We start from the raw sequence: 21,722 nt of genomic DNA, 5'->3' as shown, positions 1-21,722 counted from the left end.
AGAAACTTCAGTCGGTCAGCTCTGCTGGGATGCCCTCTGTACAATGAAAAGGACACAAGCCCAACAGTTGAACTTGACCATGCCCTGCCCTCTGTCTTATCTGATACGAGCTTGAGCAAGTTGCTTCTCCCTACTTCTCTCTGAATGTCAGTGTTATCCTCTAGGTCTCTTCCAGGTTTTATGTCTTTTGTCTCCGGTCACCAGGAAAAGAATTAAAAATTTGGGGGAAGAGACTTATTGGTCAGTTGAGTAAGGTGGCTGCTTTTGAACCAATAAACAATAGCCACACGGACAATGTCAGGTAAGAACCACAAAAACCTCTTGGTAGAAGAGGCAGGGTCTGTTCCCTGACGTATGTGGTATTAGGTATGGGTGTCCACAAGTCCTTCCCTGGTAGCGTTTTGGCAAGAATTTTTGAAATACCGTATGCAAAGTTCGTTAATTCTTCTAATTGGCATCTTTTTAGTGCCTACTGACAAGCACTGTTCCAGGCAATGGGGAATCGACAGAGAACAAAATAGACAAGTAGCCTTGTTTTAATGGGGCTTATAGTTCAGAAAAACACTTGACCCACAGTAGCCACTCCATGACTCTTGGCCATTAAGATGGCCCATTAGTGTGTGGGTGTGAGGAGTGAAGGTAGTGGCTGGGACCCTGCTTTACACGCATGCCCCACACACAGGAGTACCAGCTCCGAAGAGAACTGAGTTCATACATCCCGTGAGACCAGACTCAACTGGATCTGGTCTCTGCTAGCTGACCTCCAGGAGGTTAGATAACCAGCCCCAATGGGGTCATTGCTGCCCGGATGTCTCGGACTCCCCCAGGAAGAAGTGGGAAGCCCCCGAGGCAACCGTTGGCCAGAACTTGGTCCCTGGGACAGTCCCCCACTGCAGCCAATGCCATATGGCTGAACCGCACGGATGCCCCCAGTGCCAAGTGTGCTCCCCCGCCAGGTCCCCCCCACCAGCGCTCTGCTCCTGTGGCCTCCCCTTCGCTTGCCCTTCACATGTTCCCCAGGTGCTCCAGCCAACTTACAGTGCAAAGTGTCTGTGAGTGCTAGACTTGTGCGACATGTAGTAGACTAAGATACCTAAGAATTCGAGGTTCGGCACAGGAACAGCACTCGCCGTCGGAACACTGTTGGCCATGCATTGGTTTTCTCAACTCAGTAGGAATGGATCTTAAATGGAGAGGCCCTGACCCTGGTCTCTGCTTACTTAGGCTGTTGGTCTCGTGTGTTGTGTTTTCACTTGAATTCCTCCAAGCAGCTGCTCTTCTACCAGAGGTAGGCTGCACGTGTGGGAAAAACCCCAGCCTAGATTCGTGGGAGGCGTAATCATGGCAGCCACTTCACTCTCTGCGAGTCAGATCCCGTGGGGGGCAGCTGAGGAGAAAGGACCAGATCCTGTGCTTCTCCGACACGCACCACACAGCCTTCAGGCTTCCTCAGTGACATCTTCTGGAGCTGTCACCCAAGGGACAGGCGGAGGGTCCTGAGTCTACATCCCTTCTCCCCCTCACCACAGCAGATCTGCTTATAACTGCTGTATGTTCTGTGCTTCCAGGGAAGATTTTAGTTTGGAAAAAAAAAAAAGGTTGGAAAATATATATATTACAGACACACACACACTCATACATATATACACTAGATAAATGCTACAGTCTATTTCAGCAACGACACCCTAGGATTTCTTTTGTGACTATGGTCAACCTTCGTATCAGATGGGTAAGTCAGGCAGAAGATGGTTTGTACAAATTCAAAGTTTTAATGGCTGTTACTTAATAAAAGAAAGGATATTTGCACTGTGTACATTCTGTCCACTTCCGGTACTCTCAGCTGACCATGCCCATTTTATTGCACATATAAACAGTGTACAAGGATCCTGAAGACGTTACGTAGCCATACACAGACTGCATTTAAAAGGGAAAAAAAAGCCATTGCACAAAATATTGACATCATTTGTATTATACAGCCAACTTTAAGAAAAATACTGAAGATTAGTATCAAAAGAAATATTTTAATTTTGGGGGGAAAAAATCTCTCAGAACAAGGATTACAGAGCTTCATGTTTGCCATATATACATGTAAAAAAAAAATATTTCAGGACCCTGCGTTCTGAATGCCCGTCAAGGTGCGGCAATCTGAATTCCTATTTCCATATCGACCTTGGCACATTGTTGACCTTGAATACGCTCTTTGCCCAAAACGCCTTTCTCTTTTACATCATGACGCTATTTGACAGAACAGGTATTTGTGCAGTACGGGAACATATTAAAATAGATTTTACGTTAGGTTAAAGTGCACAGTACATTTGACAGGAAATAACTGCTAGCTGCCAATCCAAATGACCGTTTCCAGTAACCGCCCCCATCTCGCCCCCCGCAGTGGGCAGCCGTGGCATTGACTGACGGGCGTCGGAGTTCAGTGCCTCCCATCCTGGCGGCGCCCACCTGGGTATCTGCCCGCGGACACTTACAGGGGCTTCCCACCGAAGTGAGGCTGCAGTCGGCCTTCGCGAGACTGGAAGACGAACGAGCGGGCTCTCTGCGTGCCACTGGCCACGCGTGGAAGCGTGTCCCTGACGCCTTACGCGAGTCCCTCAAGCCAGCACAGGTCCCTTTCCTTTGCTGGCTCTTCTCTAGCCGTGTTTTGCCTGAACTTCCTCCTTCTTAGGCTACTCGGTCTCCCAACAGCCCTTCCCGAGCCCGCTCCTAAGCCTGCGTTGGCGTAACAGGGGGCTGCCCACCCCAGTGGGGGACTCATTCCCGAGGTTTCACACCAGAGGCCGTGACTCCTGCAGCGTTTTAGGGAAGCCGCCAACTAAATTACAATGAGACGAGCACGTCTGCCTCTCGGAATCATTTTCTCTTTTAAGACAGGCTGGCAGTGGTGAGAAGGGCTGGTCGCCTGATCCCTGTCCCATGTGCCATGTGCCATTCTTGCTCACTCCGTCAAAGCTGTCCTTACAAAAGCTTTTTGGTCAAACAGTAGACTTTTTCTTATCTCTACTTACCTAGACCATTTCCTTATCATCTACCTTTGGTGCTAGACTTTCTTTCATTAGCCAAGTTACAGTGCAAAATTATCCTTCAAGACACATGACGCTAACACGAGTTCTTTGTGTTAAAACGTGAATGTTTTGTGCATAGCAAAATAAGTCTGAATCCAAAAAAATAATTGTTCACATTTCATCTTCAAGTTTAATATGCCTTTTTTTTTCTTCATCACAGCTATTTACAAATAACTTTGGGGTACTCTCTTGATTTCAGTCGGGTTGTTATGTGAGAGGACAACAGGGCTGCTGGAATGTAGGAAACTGGATGGAATGCAGAAATATAAATAAAACCATGTTCCATAAACCAAAGTGTAGATAATGCCTCCCCAGAAAACAGTTCTCATCACAGAAGCACCTGTTTTTGGCTTAAATTTTTTTTTTTTTTTTTGCTGAGTCACATACACCAGAATACATGATTACTGAGACCTAGAACTACTTACTGCACACCAAAGAGGATAGAAAATAATTCAATATTTATAATATTAAAATAAAGTGTTTAACCACAAAAAAGCAGTAATAAAATAGTTTCCTAATTTACAATTTGCATCCAAAGGATGAATAACAACTCACTAATAAATAATATTTATATAAATATTTTGTATGTCGAAAATAGTTTTTTAAAAGGCAATGGTCTCAAGAAAGGTCTTAAAAAATTTGGTGGTGAGAAACCTGATTGTGTCCCCCTCCCCCCACTGAATACACAAGAAGTTTGGTTTGAATAAAACAAATGCATCTTGTTGCAAAACGGTTGTGCTTGGTGTGTTGGTAATGGCAGTAGGTGAGCGTGGAAGGGATGAAGGAGGTCGTAAAAGGCATTGACGTGCTGCTCAGCTCTTCACTGGCAGTTCCCTCACTGGCTTTAAGGTAAATATCTTTCCTATCTTAACAATGGAAGTCAGTTCTGGAAGGTGGACAATCTTCCCTTCTGTCCTCCCTTCAATGCAACCAGAGCCAGAGAACTGACAGGCAGTGAGCGGGAGGGCAGGAGGAGCAGGTGCTGAGAGCAGAGTCCAGGACTTCGGATGAGAGGAGAGTCTGAACCGACCCCAAGGAGAGGAGCTGGTTTCATGTGAACAGAGTCTTTGTTACCGTTACATCTAGTAACGCTTGAACGGTAATGCCCACTTTGACCAGGCCTTTCTCTTCAAGGATGTGATGGGGTAGACATAGTTTTTCCTAAAAGGAAGAAGAACACAGCGTCAATTTTTAGATGACCGAAAACATAATCATCAAATCTTAGAGGACACCAGTGACAGGAGTTCAGCTGAGCTCTGACATGTGCCTGTCTGATCACCTCAGACTGTGCTCCCTCCCTTGCTTTCCACCCGCTGGCAAAGATCTTTTCTGTGTTTGCAGAGAAAATACCGATTTTTCACAAGTAAGGGCTGTTCCAGAAAGTCTCCCAAGCATCTTAGAATATGCAATAGATCTAAACATTAAAAAAAAAAAAAATCTTTATTCTAAATAACTGAGCTACATAGTCAGGGGGGAACCAAACACCAAGAATATATTAGATTACATTCTTATAAAGTAAAATGCACATAGCCTCTCACACATTTCAAAGAAACTAGGACACTCATTTATACAGACCATGTACCATTCTACTGACCATAAACCTTGATTTTATTTGCTGTGATCTCTGAAATGGAGGTATTGCTGGTGGGCTTGGTATCCTTTCTTCATGGTTTACGAACAGCCTTGTAAATAAGTAATTTTAACCACAGCCTTCAACAGTCTCCCTTTTAGGACTCTGTCATAAAACGGTCAAAGACACAAATGTCCTGTTACTTTCTCAGGTTGAATTTTTGCTCTTGGGAAATGGCCGGTACATACAAGTCAAGGAAAACAACGTAAATCACTCCTTATGTGGTGAACCTTGCATGCTCAACCAAACAGTTTACAAAAGAACACAATAAAATAATTTCACACTTTGTCATTTGGCTCTGGGAATGAGGGGAATCTCCTTGCAGAACATGTCTCCTTGGCTAGGGAAAGACTCCGCAGCAAACACTCCCTCTTGGCTACCGGGTCCCGGTATGTTCTCCACAAACCCAATGACGGCTGTTTTTAAGGACAGTTTAAAGGGGATGTGGCCACACCCCAGGCATTGGACGAAGTGTTTACCATGAGGCCAATCAGGGTCTTAGACACTTCTGCTTCATCTCATGGGACTCTTGCTTGAGGAACCAGACCTTCCTGCTGCCTCAAGTGCAGAGCTCTCCAGAAATTACCACAGACACAGGCGTTCTGCTCTTAGAAAGATCTTCGAAGGACACGCAATGACATCTCCAGTAAGTTGTTCCACCATCTGAAAATGTCATTTTCCTACACGCTCTCGATCACCTTATTACCCCTATCCCTCCTCCTTCCCTAACTTGTGGTAAATGCAAAGTATCTCACACTCTGTGTCTGGCACCAGGTCTTAAGAAATGGCCCCACATCAACATAGGACAACGGATTCTTTAGAACACAATTTTAACCATTATTTCCCGTGTCTGCTCTGTACCATAATAAGATGATCTTGCCAATGGCATAGTCGGTGGGCATTCAGGTTTATGCTGCTTGCCAACTTAGTAGCCACATGTCAACCTGAGAAAGAATGGGGGGCTCTGTGCCAGGTGGGCACAAAGCCAGGATGGGCCACAGTCAGACGTCAGGGTAGATCCTTTCCTGAAGCCACTGTCACGGGCTTGTGAAAGCACCTCAATCTGGCATTTCATTGCTAAGGCTGGTTCCACAGGGGCAGGGGTATGTTTACCCCATTCTTATGATCTCCACAGCACCCAGGTTGACATCAGGCTTCACAGGAAATTACAAATGGTCACTATTATGGTTAAGCTCCTGGTACGAGACATTACTTGGGGAAAAAAAAGGTCTTGTATTTATACCATATGCTAAAATCAATTTGAAATGAATTAAAGAGTTAAATGAATATCTCTCCTAATAAAACAGAGATGAATAGTTAGCATTTTCTCTTATAAATAAATGGAGAATTTTCTAAGTTAAAAAATGATACAAAAATCACAAAAGATAAAAACAATTGATTGCCTTAAAGCTTCCACGTGTCAAAAAAACCCCAAACTGGGGCACCTGGGTAGCTCAGTCGGTTAAGCGTCTGCCTTGGGCTCAGGTCATGATCCCAGGGTCCTAGGATCGAGCCCCGCATCAGGCTCCCTGCTCAGCGGGGAGCCTGCTTCTCCCTCTGCCTGCCACTCCCCCTGCTTGTGCTCTCTCTCTCTGTCAAATAAATAAATAACATCTTTAAAAAACCCAAATTAATTAAAAGATAAACAACAAACTCTAACAAAAGTATTTGCATCAAATTACAAAGGGTTTTATATGACACGCTGGTTTAATAAATCATTGAGAAAAGCAGTAAGGGATCAAAAGAACACTGGGTAAGGAACACGAATAGAAATCTTAAAAGGATGCACACAAGCAAGGCATTTTGAAAGACACTTTGCTTCTTGCCCGCCGTGTTTACTTATATTTCGTCCTAAATGTTCCTGAATTCAAGTACGAATATTTCCACAGGGTCTAAACTCTGTGTACAGCATGGCTTTTATGGGGCTACGTGCCCTAAACTAAGTCTTGCTTGAGATGCAACATGGCCCCATTAATGGCTGCACCAGTCCCTGTGAGGAGTGCTGGCTCCAGGGCTCCAAGCTGGAGGCCATGGTTGGGAGGGGGGCTCGAGAGAGACAGGGAGGGGAAAGTACTGAGGTCTCAACCTCCCACCGATGGGACTTCTGGAGACGACACAGACTCACAGACTGAGCTAGCTTACGGTCATCCTCTCTCCCAGCGCTTTAGTTTTCCAACTGGCATTTCTCACCTTCCTGGTCTCCTCACTCCTAAACCAGGTGCAGAGTCCGAGAGTCTCGCTTCCACCCTCACAGCTGACAATGAGAAGTACACAGAAGACATAGAAAGCTACTTCTCACTTCCTTCCTGTCTTTCTCCTTTCATTCAGATGCCCTGAAGAAACCCAGAAAGAAGTGCCCTCAGATTACTCGGATGGGGTCGGAGGTGCCTACAAAGACTGGTCTAAGGTAACAGAAACATAAAAACACAGCAGTTCTGGTTATTTTATCACAGGCCTGGGATGAAACCTGATAGGAATGATGAGCTGAGGCACTGGTCGACAGGCCGAACGAGGGGAGCCTGCCGGAAATGAAGAGGGCAGCAAGGATGGCCGGAAGGCCATCTCCCACCGCAGTAGTCCTGCCACTGCAGAGGCCAGGGGGCATTGGGGAGGGTCCTGGAAGTGACCCAGAAGTTGGGATAGGGAAGGAACTGCGGTACATTCACAACTGGATCAGAAGTGACAGAGAAGGGCCACTACCTAAACCTGGATAAAAGGGATTTAAAGCAGAGATACTGTACATTCACACTGACTTTAAATGCATTTAAATTTACTTCCTTGTTAGAGGAGCCTAGCGGCTTTCCTTGAGAATGTGGCACCACTGTTGTGTTTCCTTTTAAAGCACAGGGCAGAGTCATAAAGGAGTATCTTACATAAATGTCATGCTTCCAAACCCCTCTGAAGAACTCGAGCTTTGTGTTGCTTCTCCGATGGTGGAATCAGTAAGGTTCCCTCACATGCCGTTAATTTTTTTCCCCCCTATGTTTACATCTTGAGGCAGAAGAGTCTATCTGACTAGCTACATGATGGGCTATGTGAGGGAAAAAAATCTGGGCTATTAGAGTGAAAAAGCGAGTTTCATGTAAATTTTGAAAGGAAAATGTGTCAAGAGCATGGTTTTTAAACTTATTTGGTTTCATTTAAAAAAAAATGTTCTTTAAACCCAGTTATTTCACTTGATTTGCTAGCTTCAGGGAAGAGATCCGACTTCGTGACCAGCGCTGAAGGCTCCGTGTTAGTGTGGCTTGTGAGGGCCGCTGTGCCATATCTTGCTGGAGATGAACGCTAGCACTGGAGCCCATCCTTCCTTGTCAGTCGTGACCCAAAGATGTCACCGTTCCTAGTTATTTGTCACCACGTAATTGGTGTTGATTGGAAACTTTCCCTGAAATGGGGCAGAACTGCTTGGTTGCTTCCATGTAACTTAAGCATAATAATATAAATAAATAGTTGGGGGAAAAAGAAAAAGAGTTGGGTCACCCAACTCTTTTTCCACAGCAAACAGGGCTGGAAAAGGCAGGCAAGCCATAAACAGTAAACGCTAACTCAGAAAGATGCCCGGGGCCCCTCCGACATGCTCGGTGCCAACGCTACAGATCTGCATTGCTTACTTCTCTAGGACAACTGTGTCAGGCGGATAGAATACCTCTATTTTACAGATGACAAAACTGAGATGTAGAGAGCTTTAGCAACTTTGTTAAAGTCCCACAGCTGGTAACTACTGGAACCAGGATTTGACCATGCATCTCCTCTCCTGGCCGGGGCTCTTTCCACAACATCGTGCTGTTGCCCATAAATTTTACCTTCATCCGTAGGGGGGAAGCCCCACCAAGTTCAAGATCAGGTGGGGGGGGTCACAGAACCCTCAATTTGGGAACAGGCGTTAGCTCGGCGACTTGGCTTGTTGGGCTTCTCTTCAGGGAGAGCAACAGACCTCTCATCCCAGAGGAAGACGCCTCGCGGGAGCATCGCTGCCTGGCTCTCCTCCTTCTATAGTTCCTTGTGCTCCCAAACAGCCACGCACCTCCTTCCAGGCGCAGCTGCTAGACTAAGAAGAAGTCATCTATGTCCGCATAGTTCATCTCGTCCAGCCTGTTTCTCAAATGCACGTTGCTGGCGCTGAAGTGACTGAACTTAAAGCAGAACTGTCTGCATGATTTTCATGTGAGAGAGCTTCAAGTTCTGCCACCTGAGCGTTCTGAGGGGCGGTCACCTCCCGTATAAAGCAGAGCCCACGTCACACTCCTACAGACCGAGACGGTGTCCTGTCGCTCTCCTTGGGAGTCTCTGCCTTCCAGCCCTGCCACCGTCAAGTGCTTCCTCCCTCGGGAATACGTCATTCTCCACACGTAGCTGCCCCCTTTCTCACGTCCCTAACCTGCACCCTCCTCCCCTGGCTATTCCTACACACCTTTCAGGGCTCCGTGTAAACATCACAGTTCCAAAAAGGCTTCGCAGATTCCCCGTTCCCCATCAGGGTCCGGTCCCCTGCCGCGTGCTTTGCAGAATCTTGTGTCACCCTGAATTGCATCTTATTTGTCCGCTAGGTCAGGGGTCCAAAACCCACTGCCTGCGGGCCTAGTCAGTCCACAGCCTGCTTTTGTAAATAAAGTTTTACTGGGACACAGCCATGTCCATTCACTGACGAGTCATCGACGGCTGCTTTCAGGCTGCACCAGCGGAACGGAGTAGTTGTAACACAGACTGCATAGACCACAAAGCCTACGATATTTATAATCTGGTACTCGACAGAAAAATGTTGCTGACTCCTGGTCCAGACTGCAAGATTTCTGAAGACAGGGTCATGTATCCCCAAGGTCTACCACAAAGGCTTACTCAAAGACTGTTCATTCCATATTTGAGGAATGAATAAATGAACACAAGCACAAAGAAAATCACACTGAAAAGCCAAGGAATGGACTCTGATAGTCTCAAAGAAGAAAAAAGTGCACATTCTACATATAACTGATTGTTTATGGAGAACTAATTTCAAAATCTGAAGCCTAACTTTAAGCCCAAATCTCCTGAAATAAAATGGTATTAAAATATGTTTCATTTACTCCAAAACCACTTCAGGCTCCTGAAATTTTAATCCATTGTCCAGTACTTTACCTGGTAAGGGGCAACAGCCTTTGTCCTTAGGACGTCTTGTCCTTATAAAACAGCATGATTTTAGAGAGAGAACCCTAGCCACCAGGCACTGAATTTAATTTCTTACTTACAAAAAAATGGTATCAGGGTATCGAGTGACTTTTTTTTTTAAACCTATTCTCATTGAGGAAATTCCTACTCAGTTGTCTTACTTTTGAGTTCTGCAGGGCCCCTCTCCACCAGCCCAATTCCATAAGTGTCTTGCCCCGAACAGTGAGCCACGTGTGACTCACAAACCCGTAAATAGAGGGAATGAGTAGACACATTAGCTTTGACATACTGTGGAAATCCTGAGACTGAGTGGTGAGCTGCCACCAACTGGAGGACCTGGAGAAAGAGAACCCTCTCTTTCACATAAATCTATCTCAAAGAGAGAACATAAACAAACAACTGGTTCCTTTTATCAGGCACTGCAAGTACTGGGAAAATGGTCTTTCTTGTGTGAGGAAGGAGATTTAACATGCACATATAAATCACACAACTAAGTCCCTGCCCACCTCTCAGACGACAAGCACGTCACGCTGTAATGGCAGGCCTCACGTGGGCATATGAGTTGGTGTGTGGGTACCTCGGGGAAGAACCATGGAGAGGCTTAATATTCTGAATAGAAGTGAACAGCCTGACAATGGGCAAGACCATTCATTCCAAGTTTTGCCTAAAGGGCTAAATTAATTGTGTTCTGCTAGTTACCATGCCACTTGATTAAAAAAAAAAAAAAAAAAAAAAAAACCATCCCACAGATCCCAAGAGGAGCGGCATGTTAGGTTACAGATACATTAATGACATGAGAAATGAAAATGCATCCAAAGAATCCTTTGAGGCCAGAAGTGAAATACGAACACAGCCTGAGAATGATGTCAAGTCAGCACTGAAAATTAAATCTGATCTCCCATGATTGCTCTACTCAGTTTTTATTGATAGAATTTTCTTTCAAGTGCCACCCTGTAAGTCATCTCTCTTCTTCCCTTTTGCCCCCCACTCCTCCCAAAGAAGAAAAAAAAGAAACCCAAACAGTGATCATTAAGGGAAGCCTTAGTGCACTGCAGAGCCGGATGGAGATGCAGAGAGCTGCTCTGGGTGGGCACAAATCAGTGCATCGATGGGCTGATGAAAACCTGGAATAATCACCCGAAATGTGTTTATTAAACAACTTATGGCTCAGGGTGCTCATTCGACTTTGCACAAAGGGCTTTTATTGTGTCACAGATTGAAGGGGACAAGATAGCCCCACAAGCAATTCAGTACATCTGTGGGTTATTTACACACAACCGAGGTTAATTAGAGAACTTCCACATACCCTGTATTTCACCAATCAACACAAAATCAGGAGGGAAAAGCTCAGCTAACTCAAGGTATTTTCATGTAAAGAATGTTTCCTGTTAGAAAATCTAATGCAGCAACAAAGAATATTTATAAATATAGTCTTCTAACCATGTGGGTTTTGCATATTCTCAAGTCCCCTGGATTCATGGAAGCATTCAGAAAAATAAGATTATCTTCTTAGTAGCCATCAATGTAGACTCTTCACAACTCAGTAAATTAGAAATTATCTTGAGGAAGTTAACATCATCATCTCCCAAATTTAAGAAATAGTATTTGGCAACTAGATGTAAAGCGAAGCCTAGGGGAAGCTGTCTGAAACGTGGAGGAGGGCATTCTCATAGTATAAAAAGACATCCCAGAACCAGAAATATCTTGGCCTAGACAGGATTCTAATGTTTGTTTTTTTTTTTTTTCTTTTAGTTACAAACTGATCACATTGCTCAAAAAGCGGATATAGTTAACATACAATCTTGTAAGCTTGCTTAAGGATAGAAGCAGCTTGCTAATGTCACTGGAAATCAAAGGTTAAATGGAAATTTCAGGCCATTAGGGAAACTACATTCTTCTAAAACAAGAGCAATCTTATTGTTGGCTTCTGCCATAGTAACCCAAGTATTAGGACCAAGAATGTTCCATGACTCATGGCTTTATTTGAAAGCAAATACAGTCAAATCCATCACATTCTTGACCTGCAGTTATGATGTAATGTAGCAAAAAAGGAAAAGGACCCATTCCATTATTTAAAAATAGAAATCCCTTCTGGAAAATGCTTTTCTAGGAGCTCAGAACAGACCTAACAAGGAGCAAAAGGTAAAAATATGCACAAAGCGATGCGCAAGCGAATCCTCCAGGTGGCGCTCTACCAGCAATGCCGCTCCTTCCCCAGCTGCCCCGCTAGGTCTCACGCGGCGGGGCAGAGGGGCTCCCTCGGGGTAGGCGTGGGCGGCAACCCTCCCTGGTGCCCCTCACCGCTCCCGTGGCAGCAAACAGGGAGGAATCCAACTGCATGGCCAGCAAAGCAGTCATTTGCCCATGGTAGTTTTCAAGTTGGTCAATAATGGTATTATTAAAGACTTTTATAGGCCAAATTGGGAGCCAAATGCCAGTTTTCTGTCCCCTCTGCAAGGTGGCCCTTCTACACCTCAATTACCGAGTCCTGAATTAGGATCCGACACCGACCCAAAGGAAAGACTTCCATATCCTACATCCCCTCTGCTCCTGTTCTGGAATCTTCTTCCGCTCTACCAAGGGCAACGAAGCTCCCTGGGGGAGGGAGCAGAACTGCATAGCACTGCTGTTAGCGCTATGTGAATGAGAAAGCGTGAGGTTGGGACACACTTGTTGCTGTTTTTTCACTAAGGGAGAGAAATTATTTGTGCTTTGGGAAAAATCTGACTCGTAATGTCTGGCTTCAAAACTCCAGAGATTACTAAAGAGATGACGGGGATGGAAGTTGGCCAGGCAAAGGCTCAAATGGAGGAAGGACCCTGCGACAGATCAGGGTGACGTAGCAGAGTGTTTGGACGCACATGCAGACGTTATGCAGACAGAGCATTCCAGTGGTAAGTGACATAGATTAGCACTATAAAGAGAATATGGACAAGACAGAAGCTGATAAGGTCCCTGGAGCGGAGGGCAGAAGTTGGTTGTGGGGGTTTCTCCCCAAGTGCCAGGAGAGTGTCAACAGTCTTTCGAACGTGGTGAAAGTCCGACTGCAGGATGTCATACGAAGAGCAGAGGTCGGCCTATTCCGTGGGCAGCCGTTAGAACAGAAAGAGACAGTGCATACAATTAAAAATACACGCATTTCTGGTTACTAGCAAATGGCAAGAGTAACCCCTTATTTCAAGCAGGTAAAAACCCACTCCACCATCAAAGATTTTTTTTTTAATCCATTACAAAAGAGAAGTAGCATACCCAACGTGTTTTCTGCAAACAGTGCAAAGAAATCCTCCACCCACAATGCCACTACTAAGGAACAGCATGTTCTGCAATTACCAGGCCATTCCGGCATCGAAACAGTTTTAATGTTTAAGTGGAGTCATGTGCTCACCAGTGGCATAAAAATAAGAGCTTTTGGCTAGGGACATTCAGGACCTAACCTGACCTAAGGGAAGAATATTATAAACTTCCAAGGTGAATCCCCACCTGTCCTCACTGTTCTCAATGTATCCTTCAGCCTGGTTTATGAAGACTGAATGAGTATCAAGCATTCCTCTCGGAAAGGTAATACGTACACCTAGTTTTTTTGTTTGTTTGTTTTAGGGTTACTGGTAAACTCTGGGGAATGCTGCTTTTAAGTGTGTTCCTACATGTGTCAGAAAGTACATTAAATTTCGGGGTTTTGCAGCCACACGTAAACCAAAGTCTAGAGGAGGCTTCTCAGATGTGCAGTTAGCATAAAAGTACAGGGCCGCATGGGGCTGTTATGTAAATTTCTTCACCACTGAACAGGTAACGGTGGGGCACAGCTCTTCTGAGTGCCTCTGAATATCTGCTGCTGTCAGGAAGCAAACCGTTTCCTGATTCGCTGCGTTCCTGAACTGGAAATGACCACAGCTTAACATTAACAGTGGTTATAATTGACATGTCAATGGGAAAGAGAAGTAGTTTTGTGTCCAGATTAAACAAGGATTGAAAATATTTGTATTTCATAAATGCAGCTTTATTTCAAAATTGGCAAAGTATTTAAAATATATGTAACATATATTTTATAACATACTTTGCTACAGTTTTACCCTTTGTTTTAGCCTCACTGCTAAGCAGATGCAAATCGCAGAGCCACTCAAAGATTCTAAGATAGATACGCTGTCTTGCTTATATCCTCTGAAGTTAGCTTGATGCCCTCAGATAAACAGGAATACTACAACAGCAAGTGGGATGAATAAGATTAAAAACAGACAGCTCTTATTTTAATTTATGAAGGTAGAGAAGCTGCTGTTAAGGAAAGGCTTTTTAAAGATATCAAGTCATGTTATATCTGTTCAGATCACAAATCTTTTCTCCGTGGATTTGGAGGAATCAAACTACCACTGTTATTTTCCTAAGAATTAAAACAGCTACACAGAGATTTGGTTTCACTGGGAGAGAGACGTTGGTCAAGGACTAAGCGGATGGGGAAACATCTAAGGAAAGAAGTTTTTATTGCAATAAGAATTTTCTATTGCAATGTTGTGCTTTAACCAGTGAAATCTGAGCAAAGCAGACATAAGACAGAAGGCATCCACAAACTGAAATGTGATTTTCACAAAAGTGGGTATTTCCATGTTAAAAGCAAATCATTCTACCTCCAGTGTGTATTTTAATACACTTCCCGGGACCCTATGGAAAATGTCTGGTCTGCTCCCCAGCAACGTGGTCAAAGAACTTGAATCGGATTGTCCTTGTGGTGTTCTTGGAGTAGCATACTTCTCACATGGGTAGCCAACACAGACCTTTCTTCTCCTCCTGGAATTAATTTCATGATGCCACACATTCTGGGCTTGATTCAGATTGAAGTGGGTAGGGCCTAGACTCACAGCCCATGGTGGCTGGTTTAAACTAAATCATGATCTCTAAAGGAAAAGGCATGGGTCTAAGATCATCTGGTAGGCAAAAACTGGAATCACCATAACGTGGGGAGTGTGGCCTGCTGGGGCCCTCTCAGACCAGCGCTCTGATTCTGTCCCACATCCCATTTGAGCAGCCCCTGCGGGGATGCTGGGATAAGAACGAGGGTTAACACCGCTGGGAGAGAGGAATTTTCTGACCCTCGTGCCTACCAAATTAAAGTTGTAATGAGAGGGACTTAGGGATTATACATTTCTTATCTTAAAATTAAAATAGGAAAATGCTAAAAAGGAAGAAAATTTAAAGAGGCAAAATTTCACTCTGTATTACAGAGCCTTAGTAATGACTGCAAGGCATTTGAAAAACACAGTTAATACACTCAGAGTCCTCAGAGGCAAGTGTGGATGCTAATTCTCACTATAGAGAACAGAAATCACAATTGCCAGAGGTTAACTGATTCTCTTAGAGTCAACACAAGAATGTGTGACTAAGCTTACTATTAAAGATTGGCCCAGCTTCCCTGAATACTATGGACACAAACAGAAATGTAGACAGATCAGGCAAAAGGTCTGGTTTATAAATGTTCTGAGTGTCACACAGTCTAAATTCTAGGAGATTTAGAATGTATTCAGTTTATTTAAATATAATTTTAATTTTTAAGGTCAACATACTTACAAAGTTTTTTTTTTTAAGCTAAGATAACAAAGCTCAGGAATGTTGATAGTCATTCTGAACATTTAAAGTGCTGATGGACAAGGTATAATTTGGTGGGGGTGGAGTGAGGTAACGAAGGGTTTCCAGAATTTTCTCCAAATATATGAGAACTAATCATCAATTTTAAGGACTTACAGACTAACTGTTCTATCAGTAAGCTACTTTATCTACAATTGTAATTAAAGATGCTGCTTTTAAAATGTTTATTCTTGGGACGCCTGGGTGGCTCAGTCGGTTAAGCATCTGCCTTTGGCTCAGGTCATGATCCCAGGGTCCCGGGATCGAACCCTGCGCATCGGGCTCCCTGCTCGGTGGGGATCCTGCTTCTCCCTCGGCCTGCCGCTACCCCTGCTTGTGCACTCTCTCTCTCTGACAAATAAATAAATAAAATCTTTAAAAAAGAATAAAAAAATAAAAGGTTTATTCTCAACAATACACATATGAAAGGCTGTCAGACTGCTGACCACAGACGACCCTGCCAGCAGGAGACACATGGCGGGAAAGGAGTCTTACATTCTCAATGGTAAACTCCTACTACCTGTTAAGAAATGTACCTCATTTTACATACTAGAGACTGACCCTTTTTAATAAATTATGAATTTAAAAACTGCTGTTAATAAAGTAGTAAATGTGTCAGTCTGCACCTCTGGTCATTCGACCTCAAGACTAACCAATATAAGTAGAAAATAAAATTTTGTAATAATCATCTCATCCCGTCCCCCAAAATTACTTATTAATTATGATTTAAACTGATATTAAAGTTACTGATAAGGGGGAAAAAGAGAGGCATAAAGCTCAAAGAGAAAGAACTCATTTCTCCTGTTCTCAAGATTAAAGCAACAACAAAAAAGAGCAGCTTCAATTTATAGAATGTATGTCGATTAAAAAAAAAATCAGATTAGTTACAAATTTCCTAAACCCTCACTTAAAGCAGGGAAATTACTGCTGTTACTTTCAGATACTGTACCTCATTACAAAAAAAAAAACCAACCAAACAAACAAAACCAACAAAAGGCAAATATGAAAGGTATTGAAAGAAGACTCAGCCATAATGTCAACATGACCCACTTATATCAACATGATCATTGTTAGAATCCGAATGTTCTCTAGGATTTTATGTTTAACTCCATTTGGCTGATGCAGAAGCTGAGGGATCCCCTACAGTCCCGCAAGCCCCTGGTCTCTGTGCTGTCCAGGCAGGCGAGCGGGGGCCCAACGTGTCCACCACTCAGGGGAGCTGCTGCCCTGGATCCTCTTTTCTATTTTCCCTCTGCAGACAGTAATGACTATGGAGGGCTGGGCATTTCGTCTAAGTTCTCTCCTCCTCTAAAGAGAGCAATTCTCTTAAATTAAGGACCTTGCTCCTTACAGAGGTCTGAGGCCACGGCTACTTATATAAAACAGAGTAGAAAAATTTCCCTGGTGAACCAAAAAAATATCTATTTTCTAATACTTTTAATGCTTCATAAATCAGAAGTTTCTTTTGACCTGCAACAACACTAATAAGAGCCCCAAACTGCCCTAAATTTGAATCAATTTGGAAACCCCCAATAGCCAACCATGAATCTTCAACAACAAGTTTATAGGCCAAGAAAAGAAGCCTCAGTATGTCCATTAATAGCCTCATGAGTCCAAGGCTTAACTGAAGTCAGATTCTCGGGTGACACAAAGAATGTATCCTCAAGAATCTGAAAGGCCACCAAGGGTAGGCCTGTCTTCAAGATCAAGTTGATGTTGGGGCGCCTGAGTGGCTCAGTCGTTAAGTGTCTGCCTTCAGCTCAGGTCATGATCCCAGGGTCCTGAGATCGAGCCCCGCATCGGGCTCTCTGCTCAGTGGGAAGCCTGCTTCTCCCTCTCCCACTCCCCCTGCTTGTGTTCTCTCTCGCTGTGTCTCTATCAAATACATAACATCTTTAAAAAAAAAAGATTAAAAAAAAAAAAAAAAAAAAAGATCAAGGTGATGCTTGCACCAGAAGTCAAAGACAGCTTGCACAGTCTGACGACTGGCATCATTACCACAAGGAGCTCTGGGTGGTGCGGGCACCATCACCCAATCCCTAGATTTTCCAAGGCACCATGACGCACCTGCAGTTATTCCTTCGACTGCTAAGCCCCCCCCCGCCCCTCCCCCCCCAGCAGGGGAAGCAATTATGGAGCTGCAGGATACAGATGAGCTTAAACGGACTCGTACAGCTCAGAGAAATCATAGGGGTCCGATGATTTCCAAACTATGTTTAGCAGTAGGATACCTTTTCCCCCAAAGAAAATGTTAGCTGGAAATCCAATAGATGCTATGGACAAAGGAGAAACTGCTCTGGCGGATTCAAGGGGGCAAGAATGATCTGTAGTCTCCCCCCTTGGCTTTCCCTTACCTCCCATGCTGGCCACTGGAAAGACTCCAGGGTTCTGAAGAAGACGATTTGAATTTACTGCTCAAGTCCAACACCTGCAATCTGCAGATCGGGGAGCTCCGTCACAGAGAGCCAGGTTCAAACTCCAGTTCTGCAGCTACCAGCTGTGAACGTGAGCTTAGGAAATTGTTTAACCTCTCTGGACTTTAATTTCCTCAGGGCATGGCAATAAAATATTTACCTCCAACCCTCCATGGTAAGCATTTAAGATGATGCATAGATAAGAAGTCCTCAATAAAAGGTTAACTGCTGCTACTTTTAAGGAGTTAGCCTCAGGGCGCAGAACTAGTTAACAGCACAAGTAGGGATAATTGACCCCAAACCTCGTGCATTCCCTCCCTCTGCTCACAGATCCCCTTCACCCACTCACTCTTCTCCTTCCAGGTTATGTTCACTCCGGTTATGTCCCTTTAGTGGAGGAACTGGTCCCCAAACCAAAACCCCAACACACCTGAAATGGGGAGCAGGAAGGAAAATTACCTGCGCTGAAATAACTATTGGAAGGGATGTCATCCCCTCCACTGAGAAAGAAACTTGCCGGCGAGTGCTACTTCTGGTTCATTTTTAAGGACCTTTCCTTGGCATTCTCATTAGCAAGCCTCTACCTCATCCCAAGTCCCTCTCAGTTAATAGCAAGGAATTCTCCTGTCATCCTAACAGAATTTCTCCAGGTCCCCATCACTAACGTCTTTCTGTGATGTCATCTTCTTTCCATCAGTAGCAGCTGCTGTTCCAAATCCTGTCTGTTCCCCCGACTGAGGAGCCAAGGAGATAGACCCAGCCTCACCCAAACATCACAAATAACGCACAGAGGTCTGGAGTGGCCTTAACCTGTCTACATATGCTAACCTGCAGCAAATACGCAGACCACAGCCAGGTCGAAGAAGGCACATTTACAGCTAAGCCACACCAGAACCTGTCTACCCAAGCGCAGAGTAAAGTGCTTCATGAAACTTGACCAACCCCGAGGCACAGAGCTGGGATTGTGTCCACGGGGACTTCTAAAGAAAATATAATAAACTGTAACAATTTGAACAATTTTAAAATTACTTCCATCCCTTCAGATTCTTTTATATGTAAAAACTCAACTAAATCTGCTCAGCAACCACATTCCACGCATAGGAACCTGACAAAATTATATAAGCTGCGGAGGCTGACTTGGCCTTGGCGTTTCGAACAGTGATTCCATTACGAAGGACATCAAAGGCAGGGCTTACAGCACGGCTGTGACTTTTCAGTCTCTACGGGAAGTCATCACTGTCAATTAGTACTGAGCTTGTAAAATACAGAATTCAAGATCTCTGTGACTTATGAGTGTATGTGAGTAGATAAGCAATGGATGGAGAAGAAAGCAGGAAAAAGCTTACACATTGAGGAATTAACTATGTGACTGGGAAATCAATGACTATTTTGTTACCCAAATATGAGGTGTGATGCAATTAAGAAGATGTAAAGGGTACAGGTTCTCTCTCTCTCTCTTTTTTTTTTTTTGGTATGAGCCTTTTCAAATATCTGATCATAAATGGAGAATTTCTGCACTTAGGCTTGTGATATAATTATTTTTCATGTAAATAATTAATTGTAGTGTGCTACATATACATTAAAACATCAACCCCCTTCAGAAGTGAAAGAAGTGTATCTAAGGCGAAGGGAGTCATTTCACTCCTATCATATGCCCAGATGAAAAGATTTCCTCATTTCCCAGCATGTATTCCTCGTGCATTCTGAGATGAAAGCAAGCTCCCTGTGCGTCCAGGAAGATCTGCCAATTGCCTTCCAACGGCATTTCCAGTTTTCCACTAGAATATCCCTTCCTCACTTTTACCACGTCTCGTTAAGAAGTTCAATTGCTAACTAACCACCAGACTTTTTCTAGTAGCCAGAAGCTTAACGTAACTCTAGTCCCTGGTGAAATGCTACTGGATTACCCATCAGGATGGATATGTCTGTATACACACACACGCACACGCGAGCATGCACACAACCACACATGCACCATTATACACCATGCAAACTTGAAAGATACCTACAATCTTAAAACATTTTCAAAACCAGCCTAAGTGATATATTTTACTAAGCAGAGTTGAATGGGACACTGGCAGGAAAGATTATTTATTCCCTGTAACTCAATCTTCTCAGAAATTACGAACTGCTGATTAGTGCAAGGGGGGCACATTGCTAGGGGCATATTTCAGAAATTATGGTACATTTTTCTCTGCCTATTATGGTAATTTAATGTCCTTTTCCCTACTTTAAAAGAAAATTGTAATCACCAGTCTTTACTCACAACACTTGGTTAAGGCCATTTCCATTTCATTTTGTGTCACCATAAGCCAAAAAAATTTTCTGATGAGTTTAAAAAATATCAGCGCATTAGGGAATTAGGTCATAACTCACCAGTGCTTTTTCTATAGCACAGGCACAAATAATTTATCTTCTGAAACTTGGTACGATAGTTTTGATTCACACATGGAAATCTTATCAGCCCATGATGGAGTCCAATTATTAAAAATAGTATGTGTACAGGAATTAAAGATTTGAAGCCAATAATTATATGCAATATTAAAACATACACATGTAATATAGACACACAGATTAACATTGTTGAAAGACATCTGGATTGACCACAAAGACATTGAGTCCATTATATGAATATTACACTCTTTTTAAACATGAATTTATACACTTTTCTTTGTTGATAGAGTTCTGATGTAATGATGCTTTAGTAATTCTCTTCTTGTCCTCAAATACGATTAAAAATTGCACCACTAACCCCTTACTTTTGAAACTTAACAAGCTAAAAGAGGAAGGGAGGGAGGGAAAGAGGGAGGGAGGGAAGAAAGAAGGAAGGAAGGAAGGAAGGAAAAAGAGGAAGATGGGAGGGAGGGAGAAGAAGCCTTTCTCAATTCCAATACCTAACTCCTATCACTGAGTAGAATTACATTACAATATAATTCTTTCACACACTCATAAACAGTATTTCATGACAGAGTTTGTAGTTACTTTATCTCTGGCATATTAGAAAACATAGAAGAAAAATTTTAAAAATGTAATTTCTGGCCATTTCTGTTTCTCACAATGATGATAAACTTCTCAACTTACCCCCAAATTCTGAGTGGATTGTCTTTTGTCTCCCGAAGAAATCATTTTGTTACTAATAGCAAGGTCCTTTAAAAGCCCCAAATTAGCTATCAGGCTGAGGCTGAGGCTGGGATTTAGCTTGGGAGAAAGAAAAAGTAGCCAAGTATAGTTGGGCTGGCTACAGGGAATGCCAATTGGGTCTACAGCGGACTAATGGGGAAAATGGAACTGCAAACAGAGAACAAATTATAAAGCAACATACAAACATTGTTATTATTATTGGTAATGCTTAATTATAATAATAACAATAATTATAATATTTTCAACATTGACTATTTTGATCCACATACCCAAAATGCAACTATTCAGAATGAAAATCAACAAGTTAGTTGATTTTCAACTAGACCTGTAAACTACAGGTCTGCTTTGCTTAAGAGCTGTGGATAAGGAAAACCAACAGCTCCAAAATTCTACCCTATGGAACCTGCTAGAAGGCTCACTGAAGCCACAGTAATTTCTGTTCTTGGAGTAGGGAATCAAGCCAACTACATGTTTTTCTCCAGGTTGAAATTTTGCATTTATTTCAAAACCTTAAGGAAATTATATTCCCTTTTCCCTCAGTATTGACCCTACCACTTTAAGCCATTTTAATTTCACTGCAAAGGAATTGAAACTAAATTTTGTATTAACTTATTTCATATTATTCCTCAAGAAAGACTGAGACTAAAAAGGATGTGCAAAGCTGTACATCCATTCAGTGGGTTCGAACACATACAATAAATGAAATCT

General features: G+C 43.3%; 1 protein-coding gene across 7 annotated transcripts in view; it reads right to left on the bottom strand.

Annotated features, from left to right (window-relative positions):
* Nucleotides 1-1,644: 1,644 nt before the first annotated feature.
* The window catches only part of LRCH1 (leucine rich repeats and calponin homology domain containing 1), a 191,689-nt gene continuing 171,611 nt past the window's right edge, over nucleotides 1,645-21,722 (bottom strand). For 4 of the 7 annotated variants that reach the window (XM_035003370.1, XM_035003371.1, XM_035003376.1 and 1 more), the window contains one exon: nucleotides 1,645-4,235. In XM_035003370.1, coding sequence (XP_034859261.1) covers nucleotides 4,125-4,235 — 111 coding nt within the window. In that variant the 3' untranslated portion in view covers nucleotides 1,645-4,124. Of the gene's footprint in view, nucleotides 4,810-8,207; nucleotides 12,924-21,722 lie in introns of those variants that run through there. The other 3 variants (XM_035003377.1, XM_035003378.1, XM_035003372.1) reach the window with 2 other exon arrangements.

Source organism: Mirounga leonina, unplaced genomic scaffold (genome assembly GCF_011800145.1).
Source record: "Mirounga leonina isolate KUSES-001 unplaced genomic scaffold, KU_Mleo_1.0 Mir_127, whole genome shotgun sequence".
In the NCBI taxonomy this organism is placed as follows: Eukaryota; Metazoa; Chordata; class Mammalia; order Carnivora; family Phocidae; genus Mirounga; species Mirounga leonina.
The sequence above is the reverse complement of the archived record's forward strand: the minus strand, read 5'-3'. Positions and strand labels throughout refer to the sequence as shown.